Raw genomic sequence first — 26,001 nt, 5'->3', positions numbered from 1 at the left:
TATTGTTTTCGTTTAGATTTTCTGACTTCCTGGAACAGCCAGACACTGTAGTTTCTAGGGAAAACCACTAGAAGTACATTAATTTGGTTAGGTGCTGGCTTCCAAACCTTTAAAGAGACACTGGATCATGTTTTTTGGCATCTGCGTATCTAGATGACTTCCCACTTCCCCATCCTATGTGCCATTTTCTGTTCCTCTTAGGATAAAACACAAAATTCTTAAGAGCCTAAATGATCTCTTCTGCTTCTGTCTCCAGTTTTAAATTTTTTTTTTTTGGGGGGTGAGGAAGATTGGCCCTGAGCCAACATCTGTTGCCAATCTTCCTTTTTTCGCTTGAGGAAGATTGTCGCTGAGCTAACCTCTGTGCCAATCTTCCTCTATTTTATATGTGGGATGCCACCACAGCATGGCTTGACAGTGTGTAGATCCGCACCTGGGATCTGAACCCACGAACCCTGGGCCGCCGAAGCGGAGCGCACGAACTTAACCCCTACACCACCGGGCCAGCCCCAACTAGTTTTAATTTTTTGATTCTTGCCTTTCCTCCCCTCTCTACTCATACCAGTAGTTTCAATTTCTCAAGCATATCTTGTTTCTTTCTATTTTAGGGCCTTCATATGTACCATCCTCTCTCCCTAAAGTCCTCCCCCTTATTCCTTGTGTAGTTAACTCCTGCTCAATCTTTACATCTTAAAGTGTCATTTCCTCAGAGAAATTGCCTTTGACTTCCCATAGCCTCCTTCTCTTTCCTTAACTTGATTAAATCTTTTGTTTTGCCTCTTTAGCTCCCTGTATCCTTCATAGCACTTGTCACAATTGTAATTAAGTAATTATATAATTATTCTGTTTTTCAACACAATGGAAACTCCATAGAGCAGACACTTGTCTGCCTGTCTTCTTTTCTCCAACTTGCTGCGCAGTGCCTAGCACCTAGTAAGCACTTAAATATTTGTTGAATAGATAGAAGATTCTAGAATGTAAAATAAAGAAAAGAAAAGGTTTTTTTGAACAGTAACTCTTGTTGTTATGGATAAGAACTGTGTGATGAGACATTGCCAGTTGGGGCAAGATAACCTTGATATGAGTTGATGGAGGGTGTTTATTAAGGTTGTGGCACATAGGGCAAAGTATGAGCCCATCTTTCATAGAAAGACATTGTTCCCTCTACCATTCATTTTAATCAGAGACACTACTAGTCTGTATTTGGGAACTATAGTTCCCATGATTTCTATAAAAATAAAAATTATTATTTCAATATTTCAAAATTATTTGCTGTTTTTATTTACAGGAACTTTGTTTACATACCAAGCTGTTAGCCCCAGTTAATTGTCCTATCGCTGATTTCCTTATGAAAGCTCCTGAGCCTCCACCAGCTTTAATTGTAAGAAATGCTATACAAATGCTTAAGGTTGGTATCTTAACAGTTTTATTTTTACCTATTTTACTTGAAATGTAAACCAAATGAGAATACATGTTAACTAATTTTGTACTTAAAAAAATTATCTTAAATAATCATGTACTTTGAGTGATGCTCTCATGTAATTAGAGTAAAATAGTAGGTATAGTTCTTTTTTATATAGTTGAAGCAAAATATATTTTTTATGAGATATAGTAGCAAAAGAAAATTTATATTCTTATTTCTTACTTATGGGTTTTTAAGTGTGTGGTTTGGTTAAACATAAATTTTGGTCAGGTCACATTCTGTTTTGTATGCTTTTATTTAGACAATAGATGCAATGGATGCATGGGAAGATCTCACTGAACTTGGATATCATTTGGCCGACTTGCCAGTAGAACCCCATCTTGGTAAAATGGTGCTGTGTGCTGTTGTTTTGAAGTGTCTGGACCCCATCCTTACAATTGCCTGCACACTAGCCTATCGAGATCCTTTTGTCCTGCCAACCCAGGCCTCTCAAAAACGTGCAGCTATGCTTTGTAGGAAACGTTTTACTGCAGGAACTTTCAGTGACCATATGGCGCTTCTCAGAGCATTCCAGGTACTGCTGTTATCACTTTATTTCTGAAAATGTTGCTGGTTAAACACATTTCTGGGGCAAGTATAACAAATTAAAAAAATAGATAGGATTCCACTAATTTTGTTATTATAAACTCACATTTTATTAATAGCCCAGAAAAATAACTTCTTATATGTTAAAATTATCACAGTTTTTCTCTACTTTCTTTTCTTTTCTTTTCTCAATTTTCTCTTGGTAGGAATATATGTATGTATGTATGTCTATATTTATTTATACTTGTATTTATTTTTTAATAAATAAATTTCTTATCTTTCTTACATTTCAGTCATATCTTGGCAAGGAATGCTCTAAAATTTTAGTTAAGCAACATTGTATATTATTCAAAGTATATAGAACAAAGCTTGGAAGAAAATTATCTTGAATTTAATGTATAATTGTTGATTTTTAGAGTACATCTTTTTCTTGTGTGCTCAAGACACTATGCTAAGAACTTAATTTTATAAAACAAATTCCAAAAATCACTTAACAGCCTTTTAAGATAATGGTAGTGAGTAATTGAGGAAAGTGATAAATGGGAAAGAAAAGATAAGGAAAGTGGGACTCTGAGGAAGGGAAATGATATATAATTTAGAAATTCAGCTATGTGGGGAAGAATATGTTATTTCTTGAAAAAGTAGATATGTTATTTATCCTTAAATTCTCTTGAATGTAGGCTGTGCCTATAATTTTTTTTAAAATTTCATTTTGTTTATGCAGAAAGTACTCTTTTTCAGGCATACAGGAATTTTCTCATGCATACAATTTTAAAAAGATATTTGCACACTCTTTTGTGAGCATTATTGAACAATGGATGATGCATTGGTATTAATTGAGTCTGTTAGATACCATATATTACAGTAGATCAGTTGAGTGATAATAATTAGAGGGAGATTTGGAGTAGAATTCCTATCTCTTCTTTGCATTTTCCCCAGCTCCTTCAAAAGCAGAAAGGATAAATTACTGCTTTTGGCTTTCAGTTATATTCCAAAACAAGAAATCTCATTTTCAAAGAGGAGCTTTCTTATACTGCATATAGATGGTTTCTGGAAATCCCACTTTCCATTCTCAGACAGATTAGGAGGTTGGTATAGAGGTTATTTTTGGAGGACTGGAGTGGCAGAATTCTTAGATATAAATGGTGCTATGGTGGCTTAGTTGAAAACCTGCCACACTTTGGAGGAGGAAAATTAGCAGACATATCTGTAAAGGTAAATATTTTTACATAGCTGGTCATTTAGGTTACCTGATACTTGTTTCTCACTGGGATTTTATAAACTCAATGGCTTTCATAGCATTTGGGTATAAATTAACTAATGATAAATTTTATTTGATCATAAAGTCTTAGATTTCATTTTTTATATTTAATTTTTAACTTTATTTTTTAATGTAATTGACATATAGTATTATATTAGTTTCAGGTGAACAACATAATGATATAGTATTTGTATATGTTGCAAAATGATAACTGCAGTAAGTCTAGGTAACATCTATCACCACACACAGTTACAAATTTTTTCCTCTCATGATGAGGACTTTTTAAGATCTACTCTTGAGTCTGTTAACTAGACTTACTGTGGTGACCATTTCACAACATATACAAGTGTCAAATCACTATGTTGTATACCTGAAACTAATATAATGTTATATGTCAATTATATCTCAATAAAAAAATAAAAGTTTATTAAAAAAAAGATCTCAGCAACTTTCAAATATACAATACAGAGTTATTAACTACAGTGGCCATGCTGAACATTACATCCCTAGGGCTTGTTTATTTTATAACTGGAAGTTTTTATCTTTTGACCACCTTTACCCATTACACCCACTCACCACCCTCCACCTCTGGCAGCCACCAGTCTGTTCTCTCTATGAGTTTGCTTTTTTTTTTTAATATAGTCTTAGATTTTATGAAATAGTTAGAAGAAAGAGAATTGACCTTGAGTGGTTAATGCAGTGATTTGCAGTTACTTTGTTGCTTAAGTAAGAAGTAATTGGTAAATGTATCTTGTTATATAATGATATTTTTACAGGCATGGCAGAAAGCACGAAGTGATGGGTGGGAGCGAGCCTTTTGTGAAAAGAATTTTCTTTCACAAGCTACCATGGAAATAATCATAGGCATGAGAACCCAGTTACTTGGTCAACTTAGAGCATCAGGTAAAGTTTTCCCCCAAAGAACCTATTTAAACCACTAAGAGTACCCTGCCCATACCTCATCGTTTTCTAGTATAAACTGATGCCATCTCATATTATTTTAAAGACGTTATTACATTGTTGTATATCTTATATTCATGAACTGCTTTGTAGACATCTTTGTGACCTCAACTTTTTTTTGATTAAAAAAAATGATATTGCAGAAGCTGTAGTTGAGAAATATATGAATACCTTTTGGTACTGTCGACAATAAGCAATTTATGATATATTTGTTGGCAAAAATCAGTTTAGATATTGTAGTTATATTTTGTCACTATTAACAAACAATTATTTAGCTCTATGAAACAGAAATTATAAAAATTTGCATAGATTGGTACGAATGCTGGTCTTCTTAGTTTTGGAACATAAATAGTAATCTCTTGAAGGCACTTGATTTTTTTTTTTTTCTTAAAGAGAATGCCAGTGTTGCTATTTCATTTTAGAATTGCTTCTTTGAATTTCTTTTTGAGTAGCACAGTACATTGAAGAAATAGAAATAAGTACCAGAGCCTTGATTCACGGATTAGCTGACGTGTCAGAGTAATATAAGGAATGAACCAGAGGATTTAGAGTTGTCTCAAATATGGGGAAATATGAAGGACTTCAGTTCAAGCAAGAATAATCTATATTTACTTGACTTCACTTCCATAACTAGTGTCTGTCATACCCAAAATGTTGGGCCGGCCCCGTGGCTTAGCGGTTAAGTGCGCGCGCTCCGATGCTGGCGGCCAGGGTTCGGATCCCGGGCGCGCACCGATGCACCGCTTCTCCGGCCATGCTGAGGCCGTGTCCCACGTACAGCAACTAGAAGGATGTGCAACTATGACATACAACTATCTACTGGGGCTTTGGGGGAAGTAAATAAATAAATGTAAAAAAAAAAAAATAACCAAAATGTTATTAATACCAGTCAGAAGAATGGGTTAGGTTTTCAGCTATGATTTTAGTATGTTTCTTTTTTTAAAAATTTTACATCTATTTTATTTAACTCATATCTAAAGTGTTATCATTTTAACATATAATCAATATAAAACATTATTAATGTGATATTTTATGTTTTCTTGTACTAAGTCTTTGAAATCCAGAGGGTATTTTGCATATAAGCATATCTCAATTAGGACTAGCTACGTTTCAAGTGCTCAGTAACCATGTGGGACTGATAGCTACTACATTAGATAGCATAGATCTATATAATTGGGAAAAGGGTTGTGGCGGTGGATAGAAACCTGATTCAAGCAGTCATAGTGATAACATTTATTGTTTTATTGAGGTAACATTGGTTTATAACATATAAATTTCAGGTGTACATCATTATATTTCGACTTCTGTATAGACTACATTGTGTTCCCCACCAAAAGTCTAGTTGCCACCCGTCACCATACACATGTGCCCCTTTTTAGTGCGTTTCTGATAGCAGCTTATGAAGAGCTTTGTAGCAAGAGTGTGTATTTTTTTAAGTCTCTAAGTCGCCAATGAATCTTCTACTCACTTTAGCCTGAGCAAACCTAAACTTCCTTAGAACATTGATTCTATATTTTAAACTTTCCAGAGATTTTCTTATTTATTGTGGAATTTGAATATCATTAAACTTGTGTGGGTTATACAATTTTTTGTAAAAAACAAAATTTTTTGTCTTTTTTTTATTGGTGTCAAAATAGTTTATAACATTGTGAAATTTCAGTTGTACATTATTATTTGTCAGTCACCATATATATGTGCCCCTTTACCCCTTATGCTCACCCCTCAATGCCCTTCCCCTCTGGTAACCACTAATCTGTTCTCTTTGTCCATGTATTTGTTTATCCTGCACAAATGAGTGAAATCATATGGTGTTTATCTTTCTGTGTCTGGCTTATCTCACTTAACATAATACCCTGAAGTTCCATCCATGTTGTTGCAAATGGGACGATTTTGTCTTTTTTATGGCTGAATAGTATTCCATTGTATATATACCACATCTTTGTTATACATTTATCAGTCGATGGGCACTTGGGTTGCTTCCCTGTCTTGGCTGTTGTGAATAATGCTGCAATGAACGTAGGGGTGCATAAGTCTCTTTGAATTGTTGATTTCAAGTTCTTTGGATAAATGCCCAGTGGTGGAATAGCTGGGTAATGTGGTATTTTGATATTTAATTTTCTGAGAAATCTCCATACTGTTTTCCATAGTGGCTGTACCAGTTTGCATTACCATCAACAGTGTATGAGGGTTCCCCTTTTCTCCACATCCTCTCCAACATTTCTTGTTTTTTGTCCTGATAATTATGGCCATTCTAATAGGTATAAGGTAATATCTCATGGTAGTTTTGATTTGCATTTCCCTGATGATTAGTGATGTTGAACACCTTTTCATGTGCCTATTGACCATCCATATATCTTCTTTGGAAAAATGTCTGTTTATATCTTCTGCCCATTGTTTGATCTGGTTGTTTGTTTTTTTATTGTTGAATTGTATGAGATCTTTATATATTTTGGAGATTAACCCCTTGTTGGATATATGATTTGCAGATATTTTCTCCCACTTGCAAAAAACACGAATTTAAAAGCATACTTTGCACAACAGAAAAAGTTGATGTGGTTTTTTTTCCTCTTTCTAGGTTTTGTTAGAGCACGAGGTGGTGGTGACATTCGAGATGTTAACACAAATTCCGAGAACTGGGCTGTCGTTAAAGCTGCATTGGTGGCAGGCATGTATCCTAATTTAGTCCATGTGGACAGAGAGAATGTAGTATTGACAGGGCCAAAGGAGAAAAAAGTACGGTTTCATCCCACTTCAGTTCTCAGTCAGCCTCAATATAAAAAGGTAAAACATTTTTAATGCTCTTAGGCCTTGAGGTAAAACTAATCTAATTGAGATAGTTGAAGATAAACAAAAAATGCTCCAAATACCGACCTGCTTTAAGAAATTAATTAGTTATATATGCATAATTCAACATTGGAACAAAATTTTGATTGAATCTTAGAGTCGGAAGAGGTAATGTGTTAAGTAATGAGGACTTTTATACAAACCACGTGAGCAATGACTTGCTTTAATTTTTGCTTGGGTACTAATATACATCATCTATTTCATTGAGGGACTTTTTACGTTTTAAAAGTATTGCCAGTAAATTAGGTGGTAAATACAGTTAACAATTTTTTGATTTATTTTCCTAATAGATTCCTCCAGCCAATGGTCAAGCTGCAGCAATTCAGGCATTGCCCACAGATTGGCTTATTTATGATGAAATGACCAGAGCCCATAGAATAGCTAATATTAGATGTTGTTCAGCAGTGACACCTGTCACTGTATTGGTATTCTGTGGACCAGCTAGGTTGGCAAGTACTGCTCTTCAAGAACCTTCATCCTTTCGAGGTAAATGTATTATGGGAGAAATAAAAACCATTTGAAATGAATTTTTTTCTTTTTACTGAACCAAAGAACTTTTGAAATTATAAAAATTTATGTAGTGGTAGCTCCCTTTTTTTTTTTGTCTTTTTTTTTTTGTCCCTATGTGTTTGTTTATTGTTGTTATTATCTACTACTTAATGAAGGAAATCATACGGTATTTGACCTTCTCCCTCTGACTTATTTCACTTTGCATTATACCCTCAATGTCCATCCATGTTGTCACAAATGGCTGGATTTCATCGTTTCTTATGGCTGAGTAGTATTCCATTGTGTATATATACCACAGCTTCTTTATCCATTCGTCCCTTGATGGGCACTTAGGTTGCTTCCAAGTCTTGGCTATTGTGAATAACGCTGCAATGAACACAGGGGTGCATGTACCTTTGCAAATTGGTGTTTTCAAGTTCTTTGGATAAATACCCAGCAGTGGAATAGCTGGATCATATGGTAGTTCTATCCTTGATTTTTTGAGGAATCTCCATACTGTTTTCCATAGAGGCTGGACCAGTTTGCACTCCCACCAGCAGTGTATGAGAGTTCCCTTCTCTCTACATCCTCTCCAACACATGTTGTTTCCTGTCTTGTTAATTATAGCCATTCTGATGGGCGTGAGGTGATATCTCATTGTAGTTTTGATTTGCATTTCCCTGATAGTGATTTTGAACATCTTTTCATGTGTCTGTTGGCCATCTGTATATCTTCTTTGGAGAAATGTCTGTTCAGATCTTTTGCCCATTTTTTAATTGGGTTGTTAGTTTTTTTGTTGTTGAGATGCATGAGTTCTTTATATATTTTGGAGATTAAGCCCTTATCAGATGTATGGTTTGCAAATATCTTCTCCCAATTGTTAGGTTGTCTTTTCGTTTTGTTGATGGTTTCCTTTGCTGTGCAGAAGCTTTTTAGTTTGATGTAGTCCCATTTGTTTATTTTTTCTATTGTTTCTCTTGCCCGGTCAGATGTGGTGTTTGAAAAGATGTTGCTAAGACCGATGTCGAAGAGCGTACTGCTTATGTTTTCTTCTAGAAGTTTCATAGTTTCAGGTCTTACATTCAAGTCTTTAATCCATTTGGAGTTAATTTTTGTGTATGGTGTAAGGTAAGGGTCTACTTTCATTTTTTTGCATGTGGCTATCCAGTTTTCCCAACACCATTTGTTGAAGAGACTTTCTTTTCCCCATTGTATGTTCTTGGCTCTTTTGTCAAAGATTAGCTGTCCATAGACGTGTGGGTTTATTTCTGGGCTTTCAATTCTATTCCATTGATCTGTGTGTCTGTTTTTGTGCCAGTACCATGCTGTTTTGGTTACTATAGCTTTGTAGTATATTTTGAAATCAGGGAGTGTGATACCTCCAGCTTTGTTCTTTTTTCTCAGGATTCCTTTAGCTATTCGGGTCTTTTGTTGCTCCCTATAAATTTTAGGATTCTTTGTTCTATTTCTGTGAAAAATGTTGTTGGAACTTTGATAGGGATTGCATTGAATCTATAGATGGCTTTAGGAAGTATGGACATCTTAACTATGTTAATTCTTCCAATACAAGAGCACGGAATATCTTTCCATTTCTTTGTGTCTTCTTCAATTTCTTTCAGAAATGTTTTATAGTTTTCGGTGTACAGATCTTTCACCTCTTTGGTTAAGTTTATTCCTAGGTATTTTATTCTTTTTGTTGCAATTGTAAATGGGATGGTATTCTTAATTTCTCTTTCTGCTACTTCGTTGTTAGTGTACAGAAATGCAACTGATTTTTGTATGTTGATTTTGTATCCTGCAACTTTACCATATTCGTTCATTACTTCTAAAAGTTTTCTGGTGGATTCTTTAGGGTTTTCTATATATAAAATCATGTCATCTGCAAATAGTGACAGTTTCACTTCTTCCTTTCCAATTTGGATCCCTTTTATTTCTTTTTCTTGCCTGATTGCTCTGGCTAGGACTTCCAATACTATGTTAAATAGGAGTGGTGACAGTGGGCATCCTTGTCTGGTTCCTGTTCTTAGAGGGATAGCTTTCAGTTTTTCACCATTGAGGATGATATTAGCTGTGGGTTTCTCATATATGGTCTTTATTATGTTGAGGTACTTTTCTTCTATCCCCATTTTATTCAGAGTTTTTATCATAAATGGATGCTGGATCTTGTCAAATGCTCTCTCTGCATCTATTGAGATGATCATGTGATTTTTGTTCTTCATTTTATTAATGTGGTGTATTACGTTGATTGATTTGCGAATGTTAAACCATCCCTGCATCCCTGGAATAAATCCCACTTGATCATGGTGTATAATCTTTTTAATGTATTGTTGTATGCGATTTGCTAGTATTTTGTTGAGGATTTTCGCATCGATGTTCATCAGTGATATCGGCCTGTAATTTTCTTTTTTTGTGTTGTCCTTGTCTGGTTTTGGTATCAGGGTAATGTCAGCTTCGTAGAATGAGTTAGGGAGCTTCCCCCCCTCCTCAATTTGTTGGAAGAGTTTGAGAAGGATAGGTATTAAGTCTTCTTTGAATGTTTGGTAGAATTCACCAGGCAAGCTGTCTGGTCCTGGACTTTTATTTTTGGGGAGGTTTTTGATTACTGTTTCGATCTCCTTACTGGTGATTGGTCTATTCAAATTCTCTACTTCTTCTTGATCCAGTTTTGGAAGGTTGTATGATTCTAAGAATTTATCCATTTCTTCCAGATTGTCGAATTGGTTGGCATATAGCTTTTCATAGTATTCTCTTATAATCTTTTGTATTTCTGAGGTGTCTGTTGTAACCTCTCCTCTTTCATTTCTGATTTTACTTATTTGTGCCTTCTCTCTTTTGTTCTTGGTGAGTCTAGCTAAAGGTTTGTCAATTTTGTTTATCTTTTCAAAGAACCAGCTCTTGGTTTTATTAATTTTTTCTATTGTTTTTTTGGTCTCTATTTCATTTATTTCTGCTCTGATTTTTATTATTTCCCTTCTTCTACTGATTTTGGGCTTTGTTTGTTCTTCTTTTTCCAGTTCCTTTAAGTGCAATTGTTAGATTGTTTATTTGAGATTTTTCTTGTTTGTTGAGATAGGCCTGTATTGCTATAAACTTCCCTCTTAGAACCGCTTTTGCTGTATCCCATAAATTCTGGCATGTCGTATTTTCATTTTCATTTGTCTCCAGGTATTTTTTGATTTCTTCTTTGATTTCTTCGTTAACCCAGTCGTTGTTCAGTAGCATTTTGTTTAATCTCCATGTATTTGTGGCTTTTCTGATTTTCTTCCTATAGTTGATTTCTAGTTTCATACCGTTGTGGTCAGAAAAGATGCTTGGTATTATTTCAGTCTTCTTAAATTTATGGAGACTTGTTTTGTGGCCTAATATGTGATCAATCCTGGAGAATGTTCCGTGTGCCTTTGAAAAGAACGTGTATTCTTCGGTTTTTGGATGGAATGCTCTGTATATATCTACTAGGTCCATCTGTTCTAGTGTGTCGTTTAAGGCCAATGTTTCCTTATTGATCTGTTTGGATGATCTATCCGTTGGTGTAAGTGGAGTGTTATAGTCCCCTACTATTATTGTGTTACAGTCTATTTCCGTTTTTATGTCTGTTCCCTTTAGATATATTAAAACTAATTAGAAAATACTAAAGTGTACCACTGTTTTTAAAATTGATTTCTAAGGTAACTTGATATTGATTTGTGCATTTTTGATTAATCTTGCTGATAGGAAGTTTGTTTGTCTCTTCCACTTGAATTTAAATGATAGTTTATCATAAATAAAGGTAATTGTTTAAAGGGAATAATAAAAAAGTTTGTTTGTCTCTTCCACTTCAATTTAAATGATAGTTTATCATAAATAAAGGTAATTGTTTAAAGGGAATAATTATAAGTCACTTATAATACCATTACCCTTATGCAAACACTTTTTAATATTATATACTTTTCTATATGTTTACTTATTTTAAATTATTTTACCCATACTGTTATTTTATATTCTATTTTCATTGTACAGAATATAAAAAACATTTTTAATATTTTTTATTAACAGCTACAAAATATTCTATCACATTAAAGTGTCATAATGCATTTAAAATGTTCCTTTACAGTTGGACATCTTAATTGTTTCCAGTTTTTTGCTTTTTGGTGATTCAGCAAATATTTTTTGAGCAACTGCTGTATGTCAGGTATTGTGCTAGGCATTGAGATAGACGAGGTGTTTCTGTCCTCAGGAGTTTACATGATACTGAGGGTAGACAGCAAAAAAGTAAATAATCTGCATGGTACTATGAAGGAAATAAAGAGGGCTGCCTTAAGGGTGACCTACTTTAGAAAGGGGGACCGTAGACGAGTTTCTCTGAGGAGATGTGATTTAAGCTGAGACCTTAAGTATGAGAAGAAGTCAGCCATGTGAAGATGCAGAAATAATCTCTAGGAAGAAGAAGATGGCAAGGGCCAAGATTGTGCTAGGAAATGATCTAGGAACTGACAGAAAGGTTATGTGATTGGGGGCATAATGATCAAGAGGAGAGTAGAGTGAGATAAGGTTGAAAGAAAGGCATGGACTTGTAAGCCATGGTAAATGCAAGGGAAGACATTGAAGGGTTTTACGTAAGGGAGTGACATGGTGTTATTTATGTTCAAAAAGATCTTTTTGGCCATGAGAATGGATTGCTGAAGGAGCAAGAATGGAAGGGAGGAGACAGGTAGGAGGCTTTTGCAGTGGTCTTACGACAGATGATAATGGCTCAGAACTACAGTGGTGGCAGCTGACTTGAAGAGAAGTAGATTCAAAATTATTTTGGAGGTACTAGTAACTGCTGGATTGAATGTGGGTGGTGAGTGAAAGGGAGGAGTCGTTAACTCTCAGGTTTTTGGCTGTGGTAGCTTGCTGAATAATTGATCCCACTTATTTGAGATTAAGAAAACTGGGAGGAGCAGGTTGTTTAGGGGAGAAATCAAGAGTTCTGTTTTAGGCATGTTAAGTTTGAGATGGCTAAGGCACCCTAAGTAAGATTTTTTTCTGGAGGCAGTTGGATTTTCATATCTGGAGCTCAGGGAAGAAGCCTGGGCCAGCAATACAAATTTGGAAGTCATGAGCTTGTAGATGATATTAAGGCTTGAGAATGGATTTCTTAAAGTGAATGTGTAAATAGAGGAGAGGGTTCTTGACAAAAATAAAAAATCAGACAAAAAATAGAAAAAATTCTAAATATTAGAATTTCTCTGATTTTTGTAGTAGAGGAAGTTCTTTTATTTACACTTTTAATTTGAGTAGAGGAAGAAAGAATAGCCAGGTATTGAAGGTAAATAGGTTTCACAAAGGAGTAGTCAGCTCTATTGTATGTTATTTTGAGAGATTGAAAAAGATGTGTGCTGAAAATGATGTGTTTTATTTGGTAGTATGGCAGTCATTGATGACCTTGACAAGAGCAGTTTCAGTGGAGTGATGGGGCCCAAAGGGGATTAAGTTTGTATAGAGAGAGTAGAAATAGCCTGGTAAGTAACTCAGAAGAGAATGGATAAGGTGAGGGCACTGGTACATTGACATCTTTATCTGTGTGTCCTTTTGCTTTCGTTAAATATTTTCCTTGGGATAAAATTCTTTGAAGTGGAAATTAATTTTGATAAAAGTATATGAGTATTATTTATGGTTCTTCCTTCATATATAGACATATTAGGGCCATCAAGAGTGAATTTCATTGCAGCTACACCATCATTGGGTGCTAGTGTTAAAAAAGAAATTTGCTATTTTAATAAAATGTTAATAAAATAATATATTTTTTAAAAAAGCTCTTTACACTTTTAATTTTATTCCTATCAAAAAGAAATAATTCGGGGCCAGCCCCAGTGGCCTAGTGGTTAAGTTGGGCACGGTTGGCTTCCGTGGCCCAGGTTCGGTTCCCGGGCGTGAACCTCCACCACTCATCTGTCGGTGGCCATGCTTGGGTGGCGGCCCACATACAAAATAGAGGAAGACTGGCAACAGGTGTTAGCTCAGGGCGAACCTTCCTCAGCAAAAAAGAGGAAGATTGCAACAGATGTTAGCTTAGGGCGAATCTTCCTCAGCAAAAAAAAAAAGAAAGAAAAAAAAGAAATAATTCACCATGCATTTGTTTTTATTTCCCTTTAGTTGAGTTGTTTATTTCATCTTTTGCCCATTTATTTAAGTACTGCTGTTTCTCTTAAAAATCTGAATTACAGCTTTATGATTTTAAAGGTATTAGCCCTTTTTCCATCATATTTAATATAATCTGTTATCTCTTTTAGTTTTACATATTTTGAGTTGTTTTGTTTATTGTATATTCAAATTGAATAATCTTTTCCTATACTACTCACTTTCAAAGCTGAGAAAGTTTCCTTCTTTTATTGACCTAAGTATTGTGTTTTTGTTTTTTTTTCTTCTGTAATTTGATTTTTAAGATATTTAATTTTCTCAACCATGTTGAACTGACTCTGGTTTGAAGTGTAGATCTAATTTTTTTCCAAGTGCTTTCCCTTCATCTGCACTATTTATTAAATAATCTTTATGTATCCTCTTTTAGAAAGCTTACGTGATTGCATATTACATTTGGCATCTTTATTGCATATTATATTTGGCATTTTTAAACTTTCTGTATATTCTGTTACTTTAAATTTCTGCCTTTATGTTGTACCATCTTGTTTAGTAGTTTTGTTTTTTTAATAAGTTCTAATATCTGGTAGTGGACAATCTACCTGTAACTCTTTGCTGCCTTTCTGTTATTAAGCTATTCTTTGATAATCTTACCTATTTTTTTATGATGAATATTCAGTGGTCATCTTCTTGTAACCCTTTCTGCAACCAACAATTCTTTTGTGATTTTAATTTAGTGTTTGCTTCCAGAAAGTTTAGGATATTCTTCTATGTAGCCATACTTTCTGTTAAATTTAGCAATATATTTTTTTTGTTAAGTTGTATGAAGGTTGGATAATATTTCTTAAGATGATTCTTAAGATTTTTGTTGTTGTTCTTGAATTATTGTGGTGAATGAGTTCTCTTTATGTCATTTTCCTGCTGATCTTGCTTAGTAGGAACACTACCACAAACAATATATTTGTTTTTACTCTGTTGCTTTAGTAAGCTCTCATTAATCCTTTGAATTTTCTATGTATTAAATTCTATCACCTTCAGGTGGTAATATTTTAATTTGTTACCAAAATTTACTCCTTTTATTGCTTTTTTATGACTTTGGAAAACCATGTTAATTGTCTACTTTGTCTTGTTGAATTTTAAAGATTTAAATTCTCAACTTGTACCGTTAAAGTTAATTTTTGTTTTAATAAAAGTACTTTTATTAAATTAAGGAAGAATTGTTCTGTTTTTAATGTTTTAAAAAATATGTTGAATTTATTAAATAGCTTTTGAGCATTTGTTCATATAATCAGAATTTGTTTAGCCTATTGATGTGGTATAGATGTTTTCTTACAGAACTATCATTTCTTGCCAAGAACAAACCTTCCGTAGATTAAGGAGAATTTATTGCATTGCTGAATATTTTGCTAGCATTTTATTTGAAATTGTTATATTTGTGTTCATTAGTGAGGCTGACCTATAGAGTTTGTGTACATGCACACATCATGCATTCAGGTATCGTTAGGCTTTAGGTTTTATTACATTTGGGGTTAGATTCAGATTTGTTTCATTAAAGGAATTGGCCATTATTTGATTCCTTGAAAGTCTGAGAGACTTGGTGTTCTGGAATTTTTTGTTGGTGTTCTTTAAGGACATCTTTAATTTCTTCCTCAGTCTGGGTTTCTCTATTATTCTGTCAGTTTTAGTCATTTCTTCTTCTTTCAGTTTGTTTTACAGAGAAGAATTTCTTTGAAGATTTCAAATTATTTTTCTAAAATTATGCATACTATATCTTTTCAACTTAAAACATTTTAGATTAATTTTTGTAATCTTATTCTCATTTCTATTTTGTAGATAGATTAGTGCTTTCTTCTCCCTTTATTAAATTTCCTGGAGAGTTGCCTATTAGTCTTTTCAAGGAACTGGATTATAGTTTTAACTACTACTATCATTTTATCTTATCTAATGTAATATAATTTTTTCCTTACTATTTTCTTCTATTTTTCTTTAGGTTTTATGCTGTTTTTCTAAGATGTTTTTAAACATGTAGTTTCTAACTTTTTTGAATTGAAAACTGGGAATTTATATGAATAGTACTTGATATATAATGTTTTCATTTTGTTCTTTAATTATGTTCTTAATTTTCTTCTTCATATAGTTATTATTTAAAGATTGTGCTTCAGTTTTTATGTCCGTGTTATTTTTGTTTTGTTGCATTGTGATTAGAGAGTGTGGTCTTTACGATGTCTTTTTTTTCTCCTTTTAAATATTGAGATTTAATTTGTGACCTGTTGGGTTTGGAGAACTCCCCACACAAATTTTTAGTATATCAAAAGGATCTGTATATAGATATACTAAATATAGACTATGTATATACACTAAATATGGAGTATTTATATTTACTTACTTTTTTTTGCTATGATATAAATGGTAAAAGTCAAAGTTTTTTCCTTTCAATATTTGTTTGAACAGCGGATGGTGTTTCTAATGACGGTAGTGATAGTGAAATGGAAGATAGAACAACTGCTAATTTGGCAGCTTTGAAACTTGATGAGTGGCTCAATTTCAAACTAGAGCCTGAGGTAAGTTGCTTTTTAGTGTGATAAATTTCTTTCATTTAAGTTAGTATGAATTGATACACAGTATGATGAAAATTATATCTTTAATATTGAGCCCTTAGTACTAGAGAATACAGCTTATTTTTCAGTTTTCATAGGGCCTTCATTCCCTGCCATATTGGGGTTTATTCTAATAGAAGATTTGAAAAACCTAGGTGTGGCTCAGTATTTAAGCGTGGTAATAGAATATTTCTGTTTAGATAAGAAAATATTGAGTATTGGGTACACAAGAACTCCCTTTATTTTGTATAACTCTGTTTCTAAGAGAAAGATAGTGAGTTTATTCTGTTTTCTCTTTTCATATATCTCTGAATTGGGAAAGATGAATATTTCTTTTCAAGTTAAAAATTTTCTTGACAAAGCCTTCCCTTAATTCCATCTCTACTTTTAAAGACCATTCTATATCTTTTTTTTTTTTTTTGGCAGCTAAGCTGTCAGTAGTTGACACTGGCTAGGTTTACTTTTTTTATCACTCACTCATTCATCACTTTAACCTACTGTAGTCTCTCCTCCATTTCCTCCAGCATTTCACTTCTCTGAAACTGTGCTTGCCAAGGTCAACATTGTCCTCCATGTTGTCAAAGCCAGCCTTGATAAACTCAGCCTTTCTCTCGTATTTGGCAGTATCGTCCATAACTGTCTTTTTGTAATTCTGCCCTTCCCCATTTTTCTTTCCCTTTCCCCCTTCCCCGTCCCAACTTTGTCACTAGTTACTGTGACATTAATCTTTCCTGATTCTTCTTTCTAGAGAGGTCTCTTAGGTTCTTTTACTGACTCTTCTGTATGTGTTTGTGCCTTAAATGTCAGATGTTCTCCAGTACTGCGTTTTACTCTGCTCTTTTCACTGTCTCTGCGCAATCTCTAGGGACCTCGCCTCTATGTGTAGATTTAGTAACCATTTATGCATTGATGACTCCGAAGTTTGTCTATATCTCTAGCTTAGGCCTTTTCTGGACCTGTGAATCCAGCTGCCTTCTGGACATCATCCTGTGGATGTTCTATAGGCTCTAAAATAAAGTATGAATGGAGCTAAATGTATTTTTCTTTTACCCTTCTGTTCCTTTTCCAGTATTAATCACACTCTGCCACACATTGTTTATTTTCTCTCTCATTAGACTGTTTCATTTTATTTTGTGTCTCTAGTGCCTAAAATATGGTAACAAATTTTATTTTGTTCATGCAACAAAAAGAATGAAATTAGTAGTCAATTATATGATATGTAAAATATATTCTTTGGAAACAGTTGCAGACCTTAACTAATAAATGAATAGGTGTCTTGCAAGTGTGATATACATTTTGCTTTTTTCTATTTGAACTGAGGAGACTATTTTATTACAGGCAGCCAGTTTATTGCTGCAGCTCAGACAGAAGTGGCACAGCTTATTTGTACGCCGAATGAGAGCTCCGTCTAAACCGTGGTCTCAAGTTGATGAAGCTACCATAAGAGCTATTATAGCTGTTTTAAGCACTGAAGAACAGTCTGCAGGTTTACAACAACCATCTGGAATTGGCCAAAGGCCAAGGCCTATGTCTTCAGAAGAACTTCCTTTGGCATCATCTTGGAGATCAAATAATAGTAGGAAAAGTTCAGCAGATACTGAATTTTCTGATGAGTCTACTACTGCAGAAAGGTAAATTTATAACATTTCATCAAAACGGAAGACATTTTCTCCAGGAAAATGAGTTATCATAGAATCATGTGCTTATATAGTATTTAAAAATTAATTTCCTGTAATCGAAGATACACAGAGGTTACAATAAAATGGGAAGTTTTTCACTTTTAAAACGTAATTCTTATAACTATTAAGATAATATGAAGGATTTTAAGCTATTGGTATCTGTGAGTTATTTAATAAGGACATTTTTTATAAGGAAAGACTCAAGATGTTTAACTTTCAGAATTCAAAAATCTAGGGTCTATTAAAAAGATAGCAACATTTTTTATTACATATTTTAATTAATATATGTCAAGTGATATCTATTCTAGATACCCTACAGCAAGATGTATTGGCTATGGCCATTTAAAAGAACAACCTTCCCACAAGTCTTACCTAGATATCGGTAGTGCTGACAACTATTGCCACAGAAAAATACTTCATTCATTCATTCATTCATTCATGGACACATTGAATACCTGTTGTTCTTGGTATGAGGGATAAAGCAATGTACAAAACAGATAAGATCTCTTCCTTCAGAGGGTTTACATTTTATTGAGAGGAGGTGTATAATAAATAAGTAAACAAATTTACTGTTGTGACAAAATTTGTTACAGTTTAGCCAAATTCTTTTATTCTTTCTAGCACTTAGCAATTAGATGTGATATTTTTGTTTATTGTATGATTATTAATAATAAGGGAGTTCTTATATTGAATTATTTATATAAAAATGTATTTTGGTAATATAATAGTGGTTATAATGAATCATAGGCCATGATTCAGGAATATTTCTTATTGTTAAAACATTTGTTAGAATCAAATTTAAGTTTCTTTATATCAGTCAAAAAATTTTTTTTTACCCTGTTAGACTTGATAACAAAGACAACATTCTTGCCTGTGATGCTAGTTTTGGCAATATTGAAAGTCTCTGTGGTAAGAATAGGATTTCATTGTTAAAAACTGGAAAATAGAAACAACGGAAACATAAAAGATGTGTCATGCTTACTGTTTTTCAAGGATCAGATGGGGTTTTTAGTACCTTCTTTTGATCAGATTTTGCATATTTGAATGAAGCATAAAGGCTTCATCGGTTCAGACTTCAGTTAAAGAGGAATAATACATATGGGTTACCACGTTCTTCAGATACTACATTTTAGGAATAATTCAGCCTGTTGCCAAGAAAACTTCTCATAATGTGTGTGCTTGCACCTTTCTCTCTGATGACCCTGCTGAGTGAAGGGAGAATAGTGAAAAGCACATTTTCTACTTAGACATTCCTTACTTTTTGAAAAGATTGTTCTAAAAGCTTACTTGAACAATGATTGTTTAGAATGTGTGAATACATTTCCATAGAAATTGTTGTGTGGTAGTGTTATTTCTAGATCTGTCTATAAAAAATCTGTTAGATTCATAGAGACTACATATATGTGTGTGTGTATGAATGCATATGTATATAATGTGTGTGCACATATTCACACACACACACATACATGCACACACATTTTTAGAAGACAAAAGCTTCCTTTTTCCTTTATAAAAGTAACACATACTCATTTAATAAAATTTGGAAATACAGAAGAAAATCAGAATTAAAAAGTATAATATTAGTTATACTTTAGGAACTGATTATCTTATAAATTCATTTTTACACCTGTGATATTGGGATCAGCCATTTTCATTTCCTTACATGTTACAGCCTGGCACTCTTCATTCTCTTTCCTGTAGAATAGCAGGATATAGAATTTCATCTACTTTCAGACTTTTGGTAGTATTAATAGATAAAGCCTAGAGTTGATGAATCTTAGTGAGGAATAGAATGAGGTATCTTAGGAAGATTATTATTATTTTTATTTTTTTTGGTGAGGAAGGTTGGCCCTGAGCTAACATTTGTGTCAATCTTCCTCTATTTTATATGTGGGATGCTGCCACAGCATAGCTTGATGAGCGGGGTGTACGTCTGTGTCCAGGATCTGAACCAGCGAACCCCAGGCCACTGAAGTGGAGTGTGCAAACTTAACCACTATGCCACTGGGATGGCCCCCTCAAACCAATGTTTTCTTTTTGTCATTTTCTTTTCTTTTCTTTTTTGCGAGGAAGATCAGCCCTGAGCTAACATCCATGCCAATCCTCCTCTTTTTGCTGAGGAAGACTGGCCCTGGGCTAACATCTGTGCCTATCTTCCTCCACTTTATGTGGGACGCTGCCACAGCATGGCCTGACAAGCGATGCGTCGGTGCACACCCTGCATCTGAACCCGGGCTGCCAGCAGCAGAGCACGTGCACTTAACCGCTACACCGTGGGGCCGGCCCCTCAATGTCTTTTTTAATTTCTAGTTGTTCACAAAGACATAAACTTTTTAAAAAATTGTAAAGTTCCTGACTGCCATCTTTGCTTCATTTATTCATAGAATTTTAGAATAGAAGAATCTTACAGTTTATCTAGTATAATCCTTTTATTTAACAGATAAGGAAATGAAAGCTCAGATAAGTTGAGAGACTTGCCCAGGATCACATACCTAGTTAACTGTAAATTTAGTTCTGTCCTAGAAATCTTCTTTCCTGACTCTTGTCCAGTATTATTTCCACTTTAATGTACTGTAATTTTTAGTATGCCTTTAAAATCTGTTTTACTTGCCTCTAAGATATTCTGTGAAAGTAGAAGGGAAATGGTGTGGGTGATAGTCTAGTAAGGGCCATTAGCATAGATGTATTTAAATGATTTTAAAATGTTAAAAGACAAAAATTATCAATATAAAATATTACACTTGTTAAAGACCTCTCCTATACCATCGTAGAAGAGGTTAGGAATTTTGTAAGGGAATTAGTACTTGCATATTTGTGAATATTAAGTTAAAGTCTTCTGTAGATTGTTTTAAATGTATTTTTACCTATTGTTTTTCTAAGTGTACCCTAATAGTCCAACTGTTCTTTAACTTCTAAATGTAGTAGAAGAATGAAATTCTCTTTTTACATACTATTCCATAAATCATGATGTCATGGGAACTTTGGTTTGAAATGGCGTCTTTATTTTATGAACTTATGTATAACTGATCTTTGCTTCCTCCTTCTCACTCAAGAGTATTGATGAAATCTCCATCTCCAGCACTACACCCACCTCAGAAGTACAAAGATAGAGGAATTTTACATCCTAAACGAAGCACTGATGATCGATCAGATCAATCTTCTGTGAAATCTGCAGACAGCAGTAGCTACCCAAGTCCTTGTGCTAGTCCTTCTCCGCCGTCCTCAGGAAAGGTAGAGTATCTTCAGTCAATGTGGCAAGGAACAGATTTGTAGCACATCTAATGTTGTATATTTAAACAAAATTATAAAACAGTTCTACTTTTTAATTACTAATCATGGCTTCTGTTCTAGATATAAATTGAAGCTGGCAAACTTGAGACACCTTGAGTAAATTTTTTAGCTTTTTCTGCTTTCCAAATATTTCTAGTTATTACTATCTTGGGGTGTTTTAAAACTAACAGATCATTCACTGATGGAATGTAGCTAGGCTATTCATTATTTTCTTTCTGTATCTTCAGAACCTTTTTTTGTTAAAACAAATAACAAGAAGGTTATCTTAAATTAATTTTAGTTTGTAATTTCAGAATTGAAAGTATGGTTTCTTTACATTGTTAATTGATTTCTCCAATTCAATGGTTATATTAAAAACTACAAGGCAGGATGGGGTTAGGAAGATAGGAAGTGTTGGTAGGGAATTGAGAACTATGTATCTTTTTAAAAATTTGTAATATGAATGATTTCAAATGTTTAGAATATGTTTACTTTTACTTTTCTGCATTGTTAGTACAGAAGTGAATATTTGATTAGGGCTACTTAGTTATATGTTATTTTCTGGTGATAATGTCTGCTGAAACACTCTTGTTTAATAAGAGGAAAAGAAATGTTTTTTGTAGATTTACATTCTTAGGTTTTACGTTTTTTATTTTTAAATACCTTTATTAAGGTATAATTTACACACAATAAAATTCACAAATTTAAACTGTACAGTTCAGTGAATTGTATGCAAATGTATACAATCATGTAACTGTACCACAGTCATATACAGAACATTCCCATATTCCCTGGCTCCTGGCAACCACTGAGTTGCTCTTTGTCCCTAGGGTTTTGCCTTTTCTGGAATTTCCGGTAAATAGGATCATATGTATGTAGCTTTTTGTGTCTAGCTTATTTCACTTTTGAAATTCATCCATATTATTGAGTGTATTATTAGTTTATTACTTTTTATTGCTGAATAGTATTCTATTGCATGGACGTACCACAGTCTGTTTATCCATTTACCAGTTGATGGACATTTGGATTGTTTGCACTTTTTGGCTATTATGAATAAAGCTGCTCTAATATTCGAGTACAAATCTTTGCATGTAAATATGTGTTCTATTCTTGAATAAATACCAGGAGTAGGATTGTTGGGTTGTATGGTAAGTGTATGTTTAACTTTATAAGAAACTACTCAGTTGTTTTCCAAAATGGCTGTATTATTTTTCATTCCCTTCAGTAATCTATGAGAGTTCCATTTGCTCCATATTCTTGACAATGCTTGACATTATTAGTCTTTTTAATTGTAGCCATTCTGGTGGGTATATAGTGATATCCCATTGTAGTTTTAATTTGCATTTCCACAGTGACTAATGATGTTGAGCATCTTTTCATGTGCTTATTTACCATTCCTGCATCTTCTTTGGTGAAGTATCTGTTCAAATTTTTCTTCAACTTTTTTGGGTTGTTTATTGGTTGTATGTCTTTTTTTATTTAGTAGTAAGAGTTTTTTTAAATATATTCTGAATACAAGTCTTAATTATATATGTTTTGCAAATTTTTTCTGACAGTCTGTGCTTGCATTTTCATTTTCTTAGCAGTGTCTTTTGAAGAGCAAATGTTTTTAATTTTGATGAGGTCTGTTTAATCTATTTCTTTCTATTTTGATTTCATCTGTTTTTTCTATTACGGTTTGTATTTTTTGTGTCCTAAGAAATCTTTGTCTAACCCAAGATTACAAAGATTTTCTCATATGTTTTCTTTTCTTCTTCTTTTTTTTTTTTTGTGAGGAAGATCAGCCCTGAGCTAACATCCATGCTAATCCTCCTCTTTTTGCTGAGGAGGACCGGCTCTGAGCTGACATCTATCTATTGCCAATCCTCCTCCTTTTTTTTTTCCCCCAAAGCCCCAGTAGATAGTTGTATGTCATAGTTGCACATCCTTCTAGTTGCTGTATGTGGGACGCGGCCTCAGCTTGGCCGGAGAAGTGGCGCGTTGGTGCGTGCCTGGGATCCGAACCCAGGCCGCCAGTAGTGGAGTGCGTGCACTTAACCGCTAAGCCACGGGGCCAGGCTCTCATATGTTTTCTTCTAGAAATTTTATAGTTGGAGCTCTTACATTTAGGTATATGATCTATTTCGAGTTAATTTTTGTTTATGGTATGGATAGGGGAAGGATCATTTTTTGGCGTTTGCCTATACAATTGTTCTAAGCACCATTATTGAAAAGATTATCCTTTTTCCATTGAATAGTTACCTTGGCACCTTTGTCAAAAGTGAATTGACCATAAATATGTGGTCAGTTTATTGGACTCTATCCTGTATCATTGATCTCTGTACTTCTCTTTTTGCCAATGCTACAGTGACTTGATGATAGTAGCTTTATAGTAAGTCTTGAAATCAGTTAATGTTTTTTCTCCAACTCTGTTCTTCTTTTTCAAAATTGTTTTGGCTATTCTAGGTCCTTTGTGCTTTCATATAAACTTTAGAAAAAGCTTGCCAATTTTTACAGAAAAATTTTTTGGTATTTTGAGTGGAATTGTGTTGAACCTGTCAATCAGTTTGAGAAAAATCGACAATTAAAACTTTTTAGTCTTCCAATCCTTCAGCATGGTACATATCTGCATTTATTTAGATATTCTTTAATTTCTCTCAGCAGTGTTTTATAAATTTCAGAGTTCAGGTATTATATGTTTTTTGTTAAGTTTATCCTTAAGTATGTTATATTTTTTATTGTGTTTTTTAAAATTTTAATTTCCAATTGTTCATTGCTAGCATATAAAAATACATTTGAATTTTGTATATTTACCCTATATCCCATGATCTTACTTCATTTACTAGTTCCATTAGCTTTTTATGTAGATTTCTTAGAATTTTCTACATGGATAATCATGTCGTCTGTTAATAAAGGTAGTTTTAGTTGTTTCCTTTCCAGTGTGGTTGCTCTCTGGCTAGAACCTCCAGTAAAATGTTTAATAAAAGTGTTGAGAGCAGACTTTTTTGCCTTGACCTTAGAGGGAAAGAAAGCCTTAATTCTTTCAGCGTTTAGCATAATGTAACTGTGGGACGTTTCCTTTTGGATCTAGTTTGCTGACAGGGTTTATTATGAATAAGAGCTGAATTATACTTAATGCTTTTTTTACATCTATTGAAATGATAACACAATTCTTTTTTTTTGATCTATTAATACAGTGGATTTCATTGATTGATTTTCTGATGTTTACACCTCACTTGGTCATGATGTATTATCCTTTTTAAATATTGCTGGATTTGATTTTGTTCAAAAATTTTGTTAAATGAGAGATCTTTGTTCATGAGAGATATTCTGTAGTTCTCTTTTCTTGTGTTATCTTTATATGGTTTTGGTATCAGTGTAATGCTGGCCACCTGTAGTGTTGGGAAGTTTTTGTTCCACTTCGGTTATTTGGAATAGATTTGTAGAATTGATATTATTTCTTCCTTAAATGTTTGGTACTAGTGAAGCCATTTTTAGCTTTCCTTAGTGTATCTTGAATCAGTATTATGCCACTTCAGGTATAATTTGAAAACCTTACAGCAGTGTACTTTTATTTTACCCTTCTGTCCTTTGTGTTGTTGGTTTCATACATTTTATTTCTACATATGTTATAAATGCCACAATGTATTATTTTTTACTTACATAGTCAATTATCTTTTAACAGAAGTCAGAAAAATGTCTTTTATATTTACTCAATATTTACCATTTCCTGGCTCTTTATTCTTTTGTGTTGATACGAATTTCTATCTTGGGTCCTATCTTTCTGCCTGAAAACCTTCTTTTAACATTTCTTCTAGTATAGATCTGCTGGAAATGAATTATTTAAGCTTTTGTCTGAAAAGGCTTTTTAACTTTTATTTTAGGAAGATATTTTTACTGTATGTATAATTCTGGATTGACAGTGATTTTCTTTCATTACTATAAAGATGTCACTTCATTATCTTCTGGTTTACGTAGTATCTGATAGAAAGTTTACTATTATTTTTATCTTTGTTTCTCTGTATATAATGTATCTTTTTTCCTCTATCTGCTTTTAAGATCTTCTTTTTATCACTGGTTTTCAGCAATTTGATTTTGATATGACTTGGTCTAGTTCTCTTTATGTTTCTCCTTCAATCTGTGTGTTTATAGTTTCCACCAATTTTGGATAATTTAAGTCCATTATTTCTTCACATATTTTTTATATTTCACCTCCCCCCTTCCTTTCTGGGACTCTGGATACAAAAATGTAAGTCCACTTGATATTGTTCCGCAGGTCACTCTCTTAATTTTTTTCATTTGTTTTTGTCTCTTTGCTTCATTTGATATAGTTTCTATTGCTCTGTCTTTAAGTTCATTGATGTTTTTATTTGTAGCATCTAATATGCTGTGCATTCTTTCTAGTGTATTTTCACTTAAAATATTACATTTTTATCTCTAGAGCACCCTTTGGGTCTTTAAAAAATACCTTTCGTTTCTTTTCTCATCATGTTCACGTTTCCTTTACCTTCTTGAACATTGTGAACATATTTGTAATAGCTACTTTAACGACCTTGTCTCCTAATTCTGTCCTCTGTCAGATCTGAGTCTGTTCCTATTGATTAATTTTTTTCCTGGTTATGGGTCATTTTCTCCTGTTTCTTTGCATTCCTTTAATTTTGTTTGGCTGCTAGATTTTTGTTACATTCCTTTAGATAGTGCTAGACATTGTTCCGGTACACAGTTAGTTAGTTGCAATGAGTTTAATCCTTTTGGTAGTTACTTTTAAGCAGTGTTAGGGTAGGTCCAGAGCAGTTTTTATTCTGGTACTAATATAAT

At 33.5% G+C, this 26,001-nt stretch overlaps 1 protein-coding gene across 2 annotated transcripts in view; it reads left to right on the top strand.

Annotated features, from left to right (window-relative positions):
• YTHDC2 (YTH N6-methyladenosine RNA binding protein C2) overlaps positions 1–26,001 on the top strand; it is a 77,158-nt gene that overhangs the window by 46,183 nt on the left and 4,974 nt on the right. For both annotated transcript variants that reach the window (XM_087429917.1, XM_004420304.3), the window contains 8 exons: positions 1,289–1,408; positions 1,725–1,997; positions 4,046–4,172; positions 6,805–7,010; positions 7,364–7,559; positions 16,110–16,219; positions 17,594–17,886; positions 20,988–21,165. In XM_087429917.1, the coding sequence (XP_087286043.1) occupies positions 1,289–1,408; positions 1,725–1,997; positions 4,046–4,172; positions 6,805–7,010; positions 7,364–7,559; positions 16,110–16,219; positions 17,594–17,886; positions 20,988–21,165 (1,503 nt within the window). The remainder of the gene's footprint in view (positions 1–1,288; positions 1,409–1,724; positions 1,998–4,045; positions 4,173–6,804; positions 7,011–7,363; positions 7,560–16,109; positions 16,220–17,593; positions 17,887–20,987; positions 21,166–26,001) is intronic.

The sequence above is a fragment of the Ceratotherium simum genome, chromosome 4 (assembly GCF_057802395.1).
Source record: "Ceratotherium simum simum isolate JZ-2026a chromosome 4, ASM5780239v1, whole genome shotgun sequence".
NCBI classification, from domain to species: domain Eukaryota; kingdom Metazoa; phylum Chordata; class Mammalia; order Perissodactyla; family Rhinocerotidae; genus Ceratotherium; species Ceratotherium simum.
This window is presented reverse-complemented; position numbering and strand designations above follow the sequence as displayed.